Raw genomic sequence first — 16,613 nt, forward strand, 5'->3', positions numbered from 1 at the left:
GTGGAGTGTAAGTGCCTCATGTCTTTTATAGTCAGATCCCACCCCTGAGTGTCCTGCCTGCTTATTGGTCATGTCCTGTTCTCTGTGTCCATTAGCTGCTTGTCTGTATATCATTATGTGTGTGTTTGCATATCATGACAGTACCAACCTGTCCTTCTTTCTTTGCTTAGCAACCATAAGATCATAAATTTGTAGGGGCAAAATAGGCCATTCAGCCCATCGAGTTTGCTCTGCCATTCAGTGAGATCATGGCTGATATGATAATCCTCAACTCCACTTTCCTGCTCATCCTCAATTCCTTTACTGGTTAAAAATCTGTCTCTCTCAGCCTTGAACATACTTAACGACCCGGCCCCTACAGCTTTCTGCGGTAAAGGTTTTCACCGAATCGCTATCTTCCGAGAAGAAATTCCTCCTCAGCTCTTTCTGAAATGGGCGACCCCTCACTCTAAGATTAATCCCTCTAATCCTAGACTCACCCACAAGAGAAAACAACCTCTCGGCATCTATCCTGTCAAACCACCTGAGAATCTGAGATGTCTCAATAAGGTCACCTTACTGGCATCCATCAGAAACCAGCATTGTTTTCAGCATTTTGTGTTCCGAGATTTCAGCAGCGTTTCCTGTATAATCTCTAGATTTTCTTTCTAACCAACAATCATACAGTTCCACAGTAGCATTCATACGTTCAATTCTTGTGCTGAAGAAGTAATTTTAGAAGCGGGGGTTCTTCTGCTATCCATTCAATTATTTAGCCAATCATTCTCCTGCAATCCAGGAAGGCAGCCTCCATGTTTACACAACGTCCCGCGGTATTTCTTTCAATAGCGGACTGGTCAGGACATTGTGTGCAGTCATTATATCCAACTGGAATTTTGATCCCCCTGCCCAGCCTGGGAGAGAATGTTTAAGATCTCTGCTGCCATCGGTTATATTTACAGTGTTCAAATTAGATACTTCTCAACATTGACATGTATTTTTTTAATAAATTTAGAGTACCCAATTTAGTTTTTTCAACTAAGGGGCAATTTAGCGTGGCCAGTCCACCTACCCTGCACATCTTTTGGGTTGTGCGGGTGAAACCCACGCAGACACGGGGAGAATGTGGAAACTCCACACGGACAGTGACCCAGAGCCGGGATTGAGCCTGGGACCTTGGCGCCGTGAGGCAGCAGTGCTAACCACTGTGCAGCATTGAAATGTATTTGAGATGGGTATAAGAAATATCTGGGGTGGGGCGGGTCCATGGTGTGGGTGGTCCTGGTGCCCTCCTGGTTTTATGTAACAGTAGAGTTATATTCCTGATGGTCTCAACACAATGCAGTGTGAGGTTAGGTGAAGTTCATATTGTTTCTCTGCTGCGTTGTGTTTTGAATTGACACAGGCTGGGATTGTCCAGCCCCACCGTGGCTTGACCCGCCGCAGGAGGTTCACCGGCTCAGCCCAACCAAGTGGCTATCGGCCTTGGCCAGGACCAGCCAATCCTGGCAGCGGGTGCGGACAAAAGATCCACACTTTCAGCAAATGATCGTTTTGAACCCAACTTGTACAAAACCTTCTTCTGTCTCCAGGTTAAGTTGAGCATCTCTGGCAAGGTTGGCATTTGTGATCCATCCCTAATTGCGCCTGGCAAGGGCAATAATGGTGGACCGCATTCTTGAACTGCTGCAGCCCATGTGGTGGGGGTACAGTGCCATTAGGGAGGGAGTTCCAGGGCAAGGATGAAGAGTATCGTGATCCATTCACACAATCTAATGAAAACTCTCATTTTGGTGATTCACTACAAAAAAAGGGAATGGTGTTATGTCTGAAATCTATTTGCCAATTCTGATGAACCAAAGAACCTTTGTAATTTTATCACTAAATGTTTTCTTGTTCCTTACATGATTTTACTAAGAGTTTTTTAAATTGCAAAAGGAGTTTCAGAGGTTGTGGATATGATGGAGGTGTTAGTCATGCAGTGTGAGTCTGCAGGATGTCTGTAGTGTCACAGAGGCCTTGCTGTACTTTGGGGAACTTCCACCCATTACTCAAGGAGGGAAAAACCACAGGACATGTTACTGACACGAAAACCAGAAAGTTACCTTCCATAAGTTAAATAATGGGGATGCTGGAAGTCTGAAATGAAGAAAGAAAATGATTGAAATACTCAACAGGTTATGCAGTATTTGTGAAGAAAGAAACCAGAGTAAATTTTATGGGGGGGGGGGGGGGGGGGGCAGCGGCTGTAGCTGGGAGCACAAGGAATCCCGTAAAGGAAGAATGGATAACAAACTTACAATTGTGGGGTGGATGGTTTAGAGAGAGATTGGAGTCCCTCTGGAGGGAGGTGGGGCATCGGGTTGTGGAGGCCATGAGGGAGGCACAAAGAGGTAGCCATCTCTGGGCACAAAGCGTCTCTCAAATATGGTGCCCCCTTCCTCCCCATCTCTTACCCCTAAGTCCTGAAAGATTGGGCTTTTCCCTGACACCATGTTATGGAGGTGGAGGAAGAATTAAGCCTTAACTTCCTTATTATTGGCCAGTTGGGGGGCTCATTAGGCCTCAGGGGAGGTGGACTGATTGGCACCGTACCCACCCACTGCATTGTGGGGGAGAGCCCTGGGATGGGCAAGAGACGGTGGGTTAGTCGCCTACAGAAATGCCAAAGTGGGGCTGTGAAAATCCCTCCAAGCTAATATTTCAGTTGAGTGTTCTGATCAAAGATGATCAGCCCGAAATGTTAATTTTGTCTCTGTTTTCACAGGTGCTGCCTTACCTCCTGGGTTTTTGCAATATTTTCTGTTTTTATTTTCCAATCTTTGAACTCTGATATTTTGCAATTGCTTAACGTGATATCCAGAGCTGCCCTTTAATCAGCGGCACCCCCTTCTCATCTGAATTGCTGCAGTCTCCCTCTGATATCAGTAATCCCTGTCCTCTCTGATCTCCTGGGGAAATGATCTCCACGTTGGATGCAGCCTTGTGCAAAGTGGTTTACATTGTTCTTCTGTGATATTAAGTCCATATGTATTTATATTCATAGGATTTTACTTCCCTGTGTAATGCATGGTCATGATCACTTGGGGCCCGGGGGGGTGGTTGGGTGCAGTTGTTGTGGATGTGAGATTGCTCCAGGCAGAGACAAGAATCCCATTCGCTGACTCTAATGTGACATGTCCAGCGTTCTAGTTGTGTATTAGCCAGTGGCTGATGGGATCCCTTAATTTAACACACCAACCCTCGTCTAATTTAATCCAGAGGACCTCCATGTTTAAGTTGGTCTGATTATGCTGCTGCATTGCGCCTACTTGGTGCCGTAACCAGATTTACAAGATATGTCTCATTTGAAAGAAGAACATTTCATTTTTTCACCATCCTGGTTTGATGTGTCCAATAACGTAAAGAAGGAGATGTCCCCAGTTGGCTTATGAAAAGTTCAAAGCGAGGTAATAAATTAAAACTGTATATCTCTGTAACTGTGCAATGATCTGCTTATAATAGTCCCCTGTGACACCACTCATTTCTTTGCACTTTTTATTGGCACAGAAAGTCGTTCTCACTTTGTTTAGTGCTAACTGTGCATGTTCCGCATACCACGGTGTCTCGCACGTCTCTGGTCTACTTTATCTGCGGTGGTTTTTCATGACCTTGTTCTAAATTTAAAGTGCCTGGTTCAGGGTAACTAGGTTGACCTGCGTGTTTCTGCTCCCAGCCGGTGACTGGGGAGCTGTGAACAGTCCCATGTTTGACAGTCCTACTAACGACAGATTCCAAAAGAGCGGATCCTTTTTTTGCACTGCTTCTAAGCAAAGCTCAACACCAAGTCGCCCATTATAAACAGTTAGTGAACCTTTTACTCACATTTGTAATTCCAACAAATGACCATCATTATGAACAATTTCACGCTCCATGTTTCTTAAATTATGTCTGGTGTCACAAGCAGATATATTATCTACACAAACACATGAGCTGTTGACAATGGTCATTAACTATCAGATGAAATATCCTCGTCAGTACTAAAATCGGGAGAAACTGTAATTTTCATAAAAGTGTAGGGTACTTAAGAAACTGGAATACGTAATTCAAAATTAAACCATAATTTTGGATCATTTAGTTTGCCTAAATACTCGTGTTTGTCCATGTGGAGTTTGGACATTCTCCCCGTATCTGCATGGGTCTCACCCCAACAACCCAAAGATGTGCAGAGTAGGTGGATTGGCCACGATAAATTGCCCCTTAATTGGAAAAAATAAAATAATAAAAAAAGGTTGACATCATCCAGGCAAAAGCAGCCACTTGCTCCCAAACATCAACTTAACATTCACTTCCTCCATCAAAGATGCACAGTGGCAGCCGTGTGTACCATTTACAAGATAAACTGCAGAAATTCACCAAGATTCCTCAGACAGCTCGCCCAACCACAAGATCTCTACCACCTAGAAGGACAAGACCAACAGATGCATGGAAACGCCACCAGCAAGTTCATCCTGATTTGGAGCTACATCATCATTCCTTCCCTGGTGCTGGATCAAAATCCAGGAGCTCCCTTCCTAACATCACTGTGGGTGTAGCTCATATCCCAGTGATGTCCTGGAGGATCTGCTGAGGGACCCCCTGGACGTCCAGGAAATGCCTGGGGAGTTTAAACTCTGATGGGTAATGACCCTGCACCTGGACCTATCCAATATATTGATTAAACTTAAAACCTTAGCAAATCGTTACACAGGAAAGGATGGAAGGATTAAAGCCACTTCTAACTCTTGGGTAACTATGGATGGGATCTCCCCCCCCCCCCCCCCCCTCCCCCCACCCCCATGTGTTGCGGTGGTAGAGGCAGCCAGCCATTAGCCGGGTCTTCGGGTCTTCGGGTTCTGCAGTCAACTGGTTTACCCGTTGTTTGCACCCTCTGCCACTTGGAGCCCATGGGGGTGGTTGGGTGGGCATTGGCGGGACCTCGAGATGCCGCCAGCAGGAATGGCTGGCAAGTATCAGCCAAGATTACTGACCCCTCCTATTTTTAGGAATATTGAGTACCTTCTCCTCCCTGAGAAAATAAATTAAGCAATACCTCTAAAACCCTCAATCCCCTTCTCAGCAGCACTGCCCAATTTAGGTATCAGTTGACCTCGTGTCAACTTCATTTCCTGTCAGTCTAACTCACGTGTCTACTATCTCACAAAGAGTTCTTGACCTATCCTCAAGGCTTTTCAATTTTATACTCATGTTCTTTATTCAACACACATTATCCAAATTAAATTGTTTGTTTGTTTTGGTGTTATCTTCACCTTTTTGGATTCTGTAGATTTTTCCCAAATTTATATTCGAATTGCAATGCATGTAATCAACGTAAGGACAGATTCTGATTTAAACGGGGGAAGAAAAACCTAAACTATAGCACGGGCAGCACGGTAGCATGGTGGTTAGCATAAATGCTTCACAGCTCCAGGGTCCCAGGTTCGATTCCCGGCTGGGTCACTGTCTGTGTGGAGTCTGCACGTCCTCCCCGTGTGTGCGTGGGTTTCCTCCGGGTGCTCCGGTTTCCTCCCACAGTCCAAAGATGTGTGGGTTAGGTGGATTGGCCATGCTAAATTGCCCGTAGTGTCCTAAAAAAAAAAGTAAGCTTAAGGGGGGGGTTGTTGGGTTACGGGTATAGGGTGGATACGTGGGTTTGAGTAGGGTGATCATTGCTCGGCACAACATCGAGGGCCGAAGGGCCTGTTCTGTGCTGTACTGTTCTATGTTCTATATATAGAAACAGCTGATTCTTAATAGTCACTCAGGAGGAGCTCTGACAGTGAAGATCAGAACAGTGTAACACTGGCTTTTCAAGTGGCTTCAAACCTTCCCAATTTAGTCCTTCTCTACCTAGTCCACTCCCACCCAACAACATTTTCAAATTTAGAGTTGTGGTTTTCAGGAATTTCCTTTTCATGTTGCAGCAGATTAAGTACAGTTTTGGTTTTTCGTGATTAAAGGTGTAGTTGCCCGTGTTCCAAGCTGCACAACACATTGTGCCCTCGAGGGATTACTAAGTTATTGAGTATATAGTATAGCAGGGATCAAAATTAATTTTGGAGATATTGAAAGTTTAGAGTAACCTTGTGTGAAATATGGTTTGGCAGTGAAATAGTTCCAGCATTACATTAATTCGACCAAAGTGCCCACACAAAGCACTTGTTCATTCCAAATACTTTGATTACCAACGTTATATTCTTGGGATCCATCCCTGCTGGTCCAGTTTGAGGATCTGAATGAACTAATGGATGGATTGGGCAGGGGCTGGTTTAGCACAGTGGGTTAAACAGCTGGCTTGCAATGCAGAACAATGCCAGCAGCGCGGGTTCAATTCCCCTACCGGCCTCCCCGAACAGGCGCCGGAAAGTGGCAACTGAGGGCTTTTCACAGTAACTTCATTGAAGCCGCCTTGTGACAATAAGTAATTTAATTGTAATATGATGAAGCAACTGTTCCTTCCAGAGTCTGAAGCCATGGTGTAGGAGCCAATAGAAATTGACAACAGCCATGCAGTTTGTAAGGTCAAAAGAGGAGTGAAAATGTCACCTGGTGCTTCTCATCCGCTTGCTTTTGGGATACTTTGAGCAGTGTGTATTAATGGATGGTGACACTTGAATTGATATTGACTCACGAGAATCTCTGGTGTGTTCACCAATATCATAAATTTCGGATTCTTACAAGTTCTCCCTCAAGAACATTACCGCTCGGCCTCAGCAGGTACCAGTGTTCCCAAGGTGGGTGTTCCTCCCTGCAGTAGCTGAACAAGCAGAGTATCTGAATGCAGTGTTTTCCTTTGGCCTTTTTGATGTCACTGAACCATTTTCTGACATCCTGTTGGGCTCCCTTATTATGGGCGATCTCGTGTGACCTCACAGAAACCTCCATTGTTTGCTTCCCTCTAGGGCTCGGGATCATGGTGGTCCTGGAGATGCAGAGCTACCTTTTCAGACCAGCTCTGTGATCAAATTGACTTTCACTTCAGGAAATATTGCCTTTCTGTTAATGTGCAGTAAATTATGTGTATACTCAGGTCACTGCTGGTTTAGCTTGATTAAACCAATCAACAAAAATATACATTTGATTCAGTATTTTAACTTATTGCACATGGAACTTGCCTTAAATGTGTGCACACTTAACGTTTCCCGCTTTCCTTAATCCCAGCACCAGATTTTATATTTTGCTTGTTTTCGTAAAACTTCTATCCACTTATAAAAGTTAATTTTGGAATCTATTTCGGAAGCATTTTTCTGCAGGTGATACAAAACCTAATTGATTTGCTGTTTGTAAATTAATTTCTGTTGATGTTAACCCCCAGCTGACCCTTTCAGGCTGTTAGAAATATTTTGCTATGTTTAAATCAGAGTCTTTACATTACACATTACGGCCAGAATTCTCCGGCCGTCGCGATTGGCTTTTTCTGGTGGCAGCGCAGCCCCACCCACGGGTTTCCCGCTGGCTTGGGATGGCTTCAGTGGGAAATCCCATTGACAAGCGGCGGGAGTATAGAATAACGCAGCCAGCAATCCCGACAAACACGCAGCTGGGGGACTGGGGAATCTCGCCCAATATTTCTGGCAGTTCTGCGGATCAGCCCAAATGAGAACAGAGATTTTATTACTCAACTGATGAAAATCATGGTATTGTTCTGAAGTAACTATGCACCGGGCTCCAAATCTAGGTCCTCATCCCGTTTAAACATGTTTCTTCCTCTTATGATTCACAGGAACGTCCTCTTCTGCTCAGGTTATCTGCGCGCGGAGGTGTAAGTGTTGCACTGTAGGAGTATCCAGCAATTTTATAACTCCATTCTGCACTTACTGTGGTGCAGTGCTGAGGGTGTGCTGCGCTGTTGGAGGTTCCCCATAACGGAAGGCCAGTCTATCCTCAGCTGGATGATAAAGATGTCTTCTGACATTTCCATTATGCAATGCCTGCAATCTACAACTGGCCACTCTAATTTGCTTCAAAGTAATGCCAATGCTTTCTCCATAACAGGAACATTTATGTAAAGGTGACCTTGCATTATATCAGAGATGAATGCTTCAGCCTACTTGCTGGTAACTGCTCTGTTAGTATTCGTGGTTTTGTAATAGTTATGTTCAAGTTAATTCCTTTGGCTCTTGATCATCAAGGATCATCCATTCTGTCATTGCCAAAATAACATCAGTAGTTGAACTGGCAGCTTTTTATTAATAGGCCTGATGGGTGCCATCACTGTTACACTTTTTCCATTAATAGATCCTGAAATTGAAACATACTCAAGCATACAGACAAGAGACTCTAGTTTGATGTTTATGTTATAAATGAGATTTGTCCTACTCCACTTTATCTCATACTATCAGCAAAGCTTTCTATTCATTTTTGTCCATCTTGCGTTTGTGTAGTGTCCCCTTTAATGTATCTATGCTGTTTGTCTTGATCACTCCGCCTGGGAGAGAGTTACACATTCTGGCCACTCTCTGGTCCCTTGGCTCTGATCTCCCCCACAAGTGGGAACACCTTCTCCACATCTGCCCTTTCCAACTCCTTCATAATTTCAAAGACCCTTCTTCAGTTACTCCTCACACTTGTCTTTTCCAGAGATAAGGAGGCTTACTCTGTTTAACCTATCCTGATAATTATAGCTTCTCAGTCCCTTACAAATCTTTTTGCATCTTCGCCATCCGCTATTGTGGATTTGTCTTGGGATCCGTGGTTTCTTCCTCTAGAAGAGATCATGTTGGAGGGAATGGTCTTTATTCAAAATACCTTTATTTATATCCTTAACTATTCCCAAGGTTACAGAACATTAGGGCATAACTAAAGCGCCGCTTTCAAATGTTTTGCATGCTTCTTGTCTCGGTGAGTGACATCACTGAGACATAGCGCCTTACACACATGCTCAGTAACTATTATTCGAGTTTACCCTCTACTCCACATTCCAGTTCGTCAGTATCCCTTTAATGGGAGATATTCTGCTGTGCGCGTGTTCTTTAGCCTGTTGCTGTTACTGTCCTGGTTTGGTGGTTGAGTATCATTTAAAGTGCTTCTGCCATGTGTTCAATGGTTTGTGGAGATTATATTCAACAGCCATGCAACTTGCCAGTTGCAATTCTTACTCACTCACCACCTAACCAAAGCCTCCTGCATAGCCATAGCCAGTTTGTACATTTAAACCTCTCGGTGCTGCAGTTGTTATTATTTAGTGGCTTATTTTCCACCAAGTGAGTTAAAGGGTTAAGTGCTTCATTTCCTGTTTGTTCAAGTGCTAACCTGTGATTACTGTTACTGTGCAGTAATTGCTTGTCACCAGTTAATGGATTTGCTGTTCTTGGTGGGGCTGAAGTGAATCTACTTTTAAGTTGCTCAGATGCTTAAAGCATCTTAATCTTTGCCAATTTGAAAATAGCTTTGTATATTACTGAACAAATTTTATATTGTAAACTTTTGTTGCTGAAATGCTGGGGCGGGCACATCAGATTCATTTATTCATAGAAAATCCTTTTTGGCCATAACCAGATTCATTTTCAGTGAGGGATGTAAAATCTTTCTGATGAAGGTGGAGGATAATCTGTGTGTGTGTGAATACATAAAAAAGCTGTTAATTTCATTATGAAGAATGTATTTCCAATTTTGCCACATGTAGTATGCAGAGGAAATCCTCTCTATTGTAAAAACAGAATGAAGTTACACATCTGCTATTAGTTTCAACAAACTTCTTCATGCAATTTTGTATCCTGGGTATTCAGGAATTTTCTGTGGCTGATGATTGCAAAGACAGCTCCTAGTACGTATCAGAGTCATTTTAACCTTCAAAGGGTTTGACCACCTTGACTTACAGAACGTGTCTGCAAAGGGCGATGATTCCCAAGCCACGCCCGCCCGGCGACTGGAAATTCCCGCCCAAGGTCATTGGATCTTTAGATGGTCTATGTCCCGCCCATGGCGATCTTACGGCAGGCTAGGGGGGGTGCGGAATCTCCGGCCTCCCCGCCACGTGTTTCCCGACTGCGCACCATCCGCTGACACTTATCAACGGGATTTCCCATTGAAACCATCCCGCTCCGCTGGGAAAGCCGTGGGCGCGGCGGGTGGGGGGGAGGTGGGGGGGTGGGGGATGGGTGGGGGGGGTGGGGGGGGGTGGGGGGGGGTGGGGGGGGTGGGGGGGGGGGTGGGGGGGTGGGGGGGGGGGGGGGTGGGGGGGTGGGGGGGGGTGGGGGGGGGGGTGGGGGGGGTGGGGGGGGTGGGGTGGGGGGTGGGGGGGGGGGGGGGTGGGGGGGGGTGGGGTGGGGGGTGGGGGGGGGGGGGTGGGGGGGGTGGGGGGGGGGGTGGGGGGGGGGGGGGTGGGGGGGGGTGGGGGGGGGGCAGTGCGGCACCACAAAGTGCGATATAAACGCAAGTCTTTTATTTCCTTTTTCTACATGTTTGGGGCGCTTGTGCACAAAGCTGATTTGGACTTTACCACAACTTGAGTTCCTCAAAGGCCCTGGGTCTGGAGGGCTGGGGTAAGCTTCTCCTGTTTGGTGGATTTAGACTAGTTAGTGAGCAGTCATTTTTCCACCAATCAGGATTCCATTTCCCCCCAGAGTTTTCCAGATCCAAGATGTTCAAAGAGTTAAGCCTGAAATGTTCTCGTTTTTAGAGGGGAAGGAAGGCACGAATATTTCTTACATAGATTAGGGATTTGAATGTGCATGGGCCTCAGATATTTTGTCTGGAGTGTTTGATATTGTCTGTGGAAAGGTTTTGTGTTTTTTTTAATGCAGCAGGCTGGGATGGTTTTTGCATATGGAGTCTCTGACATGTTATATAGTGGAGTAAATGTTTGCGTACAGTGTTTGGATGGTTCATGGATAAGGTTTGTTTTTATGGTGGGGGCTGTATTTTTTTGTATAAGGTGGCTGCTTCAATTTTGGGTACTTTTTAATGTATCATGTTTCTCTGTAAACACTACAGACCACTTTCAAGTTGCGACTTGTTTATGGGGCCGAAAGTTCCATTATGTTGGAACAATCATACTTTAAAGGGACAGTGGGGGTAAAATTGAAAGTCATGGGGCAGAGTAACTGATCCACTCCCACTCATCATGATCCCTGCCAATATTAAATTTTCCCCTTGGCCTGAGTAAAAATCTTTGGCAACTTTTTTCTTTGCGGAAGGAGTAGACTGATGCATTCTTTATATGACACTGATATCATGGGATAGATTTTCATCTTTACTGCCTAAGCATTAAGCATCGACTGACTAGAGGACAGAGGAAAATTTGATGGGGGAAGGATCGCATATCATGAGGGAAGAAGATTGAAGAATGTTATTGGCTCTCCTGAAATCAAGGCACATGGATATCCAGGCCTTTAGCACTTTCCTTCCTAATTATTGAGTGGAAAATTAATCTATTTTACTGGAAAGAATATGCTGTTTAGAGTACAAGATTAAACCTAAATTGTTAGTTGGAATTGGCAGGATTATTTTAAAAGTTATTAGTCCACTATCTACTGTTCCAAATATTTATCCAGAAGAGTTTGCGATGAACTTTTCATATACAATACTAGTCTAGAGAAGAACTATTCAGCTCCAGTTATTTGTGCTTAATTGTGAAATGCTATTAATTCCTATTGCTGACATTGCGATAGATTCCGTTTGGCACGTGCTGTGCAATGATGATGGAATTCCTGGAAACACCTTGTGAAAATATTTGCATCCAACACTTGAGCTTGTGAAAACACTTCTGCTGCATTTCGAAATGGGACAGATCAGTGTACCAATTGTTACATTCCAGCAGTAAGTCCAGACTGATTGAACTATTACATGCTCTGAAAACCATGAATGAGCTGCTCATTATGTAGCCAAGTCATGGTTCATTGAACATGCAATTCATACTTGGGTCATGTCAAAGATGTGACCGCATTAAAATTGCTAGCATTTAGCCGAAACTTAAAGGAATGTTTTATTGCCGACCACTGTGAATGGTGATTTATTTCATAGGAATAATAGAAATGGTTAATATAAATAGCATTTACACTTTTCTAAAAAGCAACACTTGCTTAGCACCTCAAATTTAGTCATGGTGACAATGTTCTATGAATGATTAGCAGCTACATAATCTGGGTAATGGTGATCTTTGTTTCTGAAAGATTCACGATCCAAGAGGACATTCAATCTTATCACAGGTTTTTGTAATGGTCAATGCAAATGATTTATTTTATAAGAGTGTTTTATGTATTTAAGTTAAGTACTTCCATCTTTGTTTCAAGTTTTAAATGCTGGGTTCATTTCGAGAGGCTGGAAGGTATTCTGTTAATTACTGTTTGATGTGCTTGTTTTGTATGCAAGCTCGCAAAATGTGGGTTGTAAAGATCCAAGATAGTTTGGAAATATGGATTACTTGTCTCTATTTCAAAAGTGTAATTATTTTTTAAAGCTTATAATTTTAAACTCTATTTATCTGAGAATAGGCCATACCCCAAGGAAACATTAGGCACTCAAAATGGAAAGGTGCAAGATAGATACATTCTTGATGGTATTAAGAGCTCTAGAGAAGAGCTATATGTATCTGCAGTTGAACTTGAGTTAGATCAGCCTTAAAGTCTAGTGTTCCATAACAAGTTAAAAAGAAGGAGATCTTTAAATGTGGTGGATTCTTAATTAAGCTTCGATTGTTTACATTTGGACTCCGATTTGTTTTAATCATCATATTAATAAATAGGGTGTGGTCCATGCACGCACACAGAAGCATAGAACATAGAATTTGCATTCTCCATTTGCTAACAGTTGCACTAATTCTGCTTACTATTTTTACACTAGGACCACCAGGAGAAAAAGGAAGACATGGTCGCAGAGGTGTTCCAGGTAGGTGGCACAGAAAATCGGAGGTATATCCTTAAAATGGCGAGCAAGCTGGTCTTATTTTACCTGTTATAGAAAGGGAACCAAGAAAACAGGTGAATTCTAGGGAAGCTATCCTGATTTATTTGGTTACCAGGCTTTGTGTCTGCAGGGAAAGTGCTTGTTTGAGATACAGTGGGCGGGATTGTCTCATCCCGCGGCAGAGCGTCCACGCCGTCGTAAACGGTGTCGTGTTTTACGACGGAGTGAACGGGCCGCTGTCAGGACTAATTCTGGCCCATACAGGGGGCCAGCACGGCGCTGGGGCGGTACGCTGATCCCGGCGCAAACTGGGCGCCGCGGGATCTGCCGTGGCGCCGGCGCAGGACTACAGGGGCCGATGCATAGGTAAGGAGGCCCCCAGCCAGAGAGGCCAGCCCGCCTAGCGGTGGGCCCCAATCGTGGGCCAGGCTGCATCGGAGGCCCCCCCCCCGGGGTCGCCGGCGGGACTCAGCGTTTCCACGATGGCTGCTTGGCCTATCCTGGCCCGAGAAGCGGCGGGCCGGCTGCGTAGATCGACTGCTGCCGCGCCAAACACGGGCGCTGATTCTCCGCTCTACATGGCCCAGTCGCGGGGATATTCTGGCCCAGCCCCGGGCTGAGAGAATCCCGACCAGTATTCAGGTGGCCTACTTATTAAGGAATTATTATGAAGCAGTTGTATCTATTTTCTGTAACAGTTCATTGGATTAAAGACATATCAGTAGCAGGGATAAATGTTGCTATGTTGTTCTCTGAACTCCCAAGCTTCCATTATTGATGAAGTCAAAAACTTACTTCCCGAACATAAAATAGGATTTCAAAAGATGCTAATTGTGCTTATTAGTGCATTAGTGTCAGTTCAGCTGTTGCTTCTGGTCGGAGCTTGGAGGAATCAGCACATGAGTAGCGTGTGTGAATGTGTTATCAATTACATTCTATTAAGTTACCAAAGTGTGACTTATTTCCTTTGCGAGGTGTGAGCTAGTTGCTGAAAGTGCACAAACTGTGCATAATTTGGATGTCTATTTCCAGACTGGTTCCATGAAAACAGAGGTAATCAATTAGAACTTCACCCCCCCCCCCCCCCCCCCCCAACCCCTCACCTGGTCTGAGCACCATTCAATCCCAGGTCCTCTGTGGGTCTGTGTGAACAGTGGATTGTATTCACTTAGCATGGTCAATCCACCTAATCTGCACACCTTTGGACTGTGGGAGGAAACAAGAGCTCTCAGTCGAAACCTACGCAGACACGGGGAGAATGTGCAAACTCCACACAGACAGTGACCCGAGGCCGGAATTGAACCCAGGTCCCTGGAGCTGTGAGGCAGCATGGTTTGGGTATTGGACTGGCCTCCTGGCAGAATATTAAAGGGAAGATAGAAACTGGATCTGAACTCACACCAAAGTATAAGGTTATAAACTTTGGTAACAAGTGTGGAGGTGCAGAGTATTTCTTCAATTGGGAAGGATTGATGTCCTTGTTCATGACGCACTGAAAGCTAACATGCAGGCGCAGCAAGCGATTAGGAAGGCAAATAGCATGTTGGCCTTTATTGTGAGAGGATTTGAGTACAGGAGTAAAGATAGCTTTATGTAATTGTGTAGATTCTTAGTTATACCACTCCTGGCTGGAGTACTGTGTACAGTTTTCGTCTCCTTATCTAAGAAAGGATATACTTGCCAGAGAGGGAGTACAGCAAAGGTTGACCAGACTGATTACTATAATAGCTGGGCTGTGTCATGATGAAAGGGCAAGGGTCGGGGACTGAGTTTAGAAGAACGAGAGGTGATCTCACTCAAACACATAAAATTGTCAATGCGCTAGATAGTCCTGGGCAGATGGAGAAAGAATGTTACTCCTGACTGGGCAGTCTAGGGCAAGTCCAGAGCCAGGGGACACACTCTCAGATGGGGGGAGGGTGGGGGGGGGGGGGAATTTCTTCACGCTGAGGGAGTGAATCTCTGAGATTCTCAATCCCAGAGGGAGGTGGAAGCTCAATCTTATTCAAGGCAGAGACAGATCAATTTCTTGACACTAATAACACCAAAGGAAGGGGATCGTGCAGGAAAATGAGAATAAGTTAGATGATAATCATGATCGTGTTAAATGGTGGCGCAGGCCCGAGAGGCTGAATGGCCTGCTCCTGCTCAAGGAGCCTACGCCTGCTGAAGCGTGACTAGCCTTCTTCCTCCCCGACAATCCTGTGTTCAGAATGAACTGGAGTGTACTGCATTCTAAAATGTCAAGAAAATCAGAAGTTGACCTCAATCCTGTCTGTCCCCCTTGTATAAACACAAACACTTCCCTCTGCACAATCATCTGTTTGAACTGTAAGTTTATTCATTTTTAAGACATGCAATTTGTTCATGGAAAAGTCAATTAAATCTGGGAGAAAACTTGTATTAATTCCATAAAGAACATTGCAGCAGTGTAACAGATTTTCCCATCTCTGTTCTTGTGTTCACAGGACCATCTGTAAGTACAAGATTGGCTAGTATTGCCTGTTGGAGCAGATTGGGTAAAAGAATACCTGTTTCTGTCGGTAACACATAGTATATTGCACTGTAGATATGAACGTGTTTACTTGTTTCTGCTAAATCTTTGCAGTATCGTCATAACTTTTCCTTAGTTCTTGTGGAACTTACATTTAATATAATTCTAAATTACTTGACAGATAAACACCAAGAGTAATGCATCTTGGTATATATTTTACTTTCTTAAACAAAAGCGTAATGAACTTAGCTTTATTCCTTTGTCTTTGGTGCTATGTATGTGATATGTTCATTTCTTTCCTCCTTGCTACTGATTTTTGTTCTTTTCAGGGACCTCCAGGAAGAGATGGTTTTCCGGTAATTACTCTAACTGCACTGCTCTTCTCTCCTCTCCTGTCCTGTGTTTGCACTCCTTTGCGTTTTCTTCCTCCCATTCCCTGCAGCTTGCCTCTTTATTAACTTTCTGCCCACTCCCACTTCATCTCATTAATTAATTAATTTACTCCATTTTTGCTTTTAACAAAACAGAAAATTAAAAAGCCTTTCTTCGGATGAACTATCTCAAAGGTTGATTTCCCAGATCTTAAAACAGACCTAATAGAAGTCACCTTTTGTCATTCTAATCAACCACTCCAGCAACACTGCTCCCTCAAAATATTACCCTGGCTCTCGCTACATTTGTTTTTGGGCTGTGTTTGGAAATTGATCTAACTGGTGGTGTGGTTTCAGCATCCAGTCATCATAATTTCAGCTTTGTTTTGGGATAAGAGCTTTTTTTTCCCTGAGAGTTAACTCTTGGCCTAGCAGTCTGGTAGTTTGGTGTGTAAAGCTCTAAAATAGCAGCAGCATCTAACAGGAAGCCTTCATGCTTTGGTAAACGAGCATTAAATTCTAGAAAGCTTGCTCTGATTTGGGGGCAGACAACTTTGCTCGATGTGCGGCTGGTCATCTTTTTGGGTGAAATCGCAAAAAACTCTTCCTTTGCAGCTCTGACTGTACATTGATTATTAGGGAAACAAAGGATCTATGGGCCTACCAGGGAGAAGGGTAAGTTCAACTTATTGCATCTAATTTTAGCCTTGTGGTTACATAAACCTGATGCCTGTGTTGCTTCGCAGGCACAATAAATGATCATTTCAGCTGTTAATTAACGATCTGTCAAAGAAAATAATCTTAAAGCTGCAATATCCTTCCCTACACCTTTCCTGGGCACAACACAACTAAAATTGAGTAGAATTGCAATATTTTATCCGTATTAACACACACGTGGAATTAGT

At 44.1% G+C, this 16,613-nt stretch overlaps 1 protein-coding gene across 15 annotated transcripts in view; it reads left to right on the forward strand.

The window, feature by feature from the left end:
- Positions 1-16,613, forward strand: part of col13a1 (collagen, type XIII, alpha 1) — a 282,216-nt gene that overhangs the window by 90,505 nt on the left and 175,098 nt on the right. For 11 of the 15 annotated variants that reach the window (XM_038782842.1, XM_038782844.1, XM_038782840.1 and 8 more), the window contains exons 3-6: positions 12,781-12,825; positions 15,312-15,319; positions 15,667-15,693; positions 16,348-16,383. In XM_038782842.1, coding sequence (XP_038638770.1) covers positions 12,781-12,825; positions 15,312-15,319; positions 15,667-15,693; positions 16,348-16,383 — 116 coding nt within the window. The remainder of the gene's footprint in view (positions 1-12,780; positions 12,826-15,311; positions 15,320-15,666; positions 15,694-16,347; positions 16,384-16,613) is intronic. The other 4 variants (XM_038782846.1, XM_038782847.1, XM_038782854.1 and 1 more) reach the window with 2 other exon arrangements.

The sequence above is a fragment of the Scyliorhinus canicula genome, chromosome 22 (genome assembly GCF_902713615.1).
Source record: "Scyliorhinus canicula chromosome 22, sScyCan1.1, whole genome shotgun sequence".
Classification (NCBI taxonomy): domain Eukaryota; kingdom Metazoa; phylum Chordata; class Chondrichthyes; order Carcharhiniformes; family Scyliorhinidae; genus Scyliorhinus; species Scyliorhinus canicula.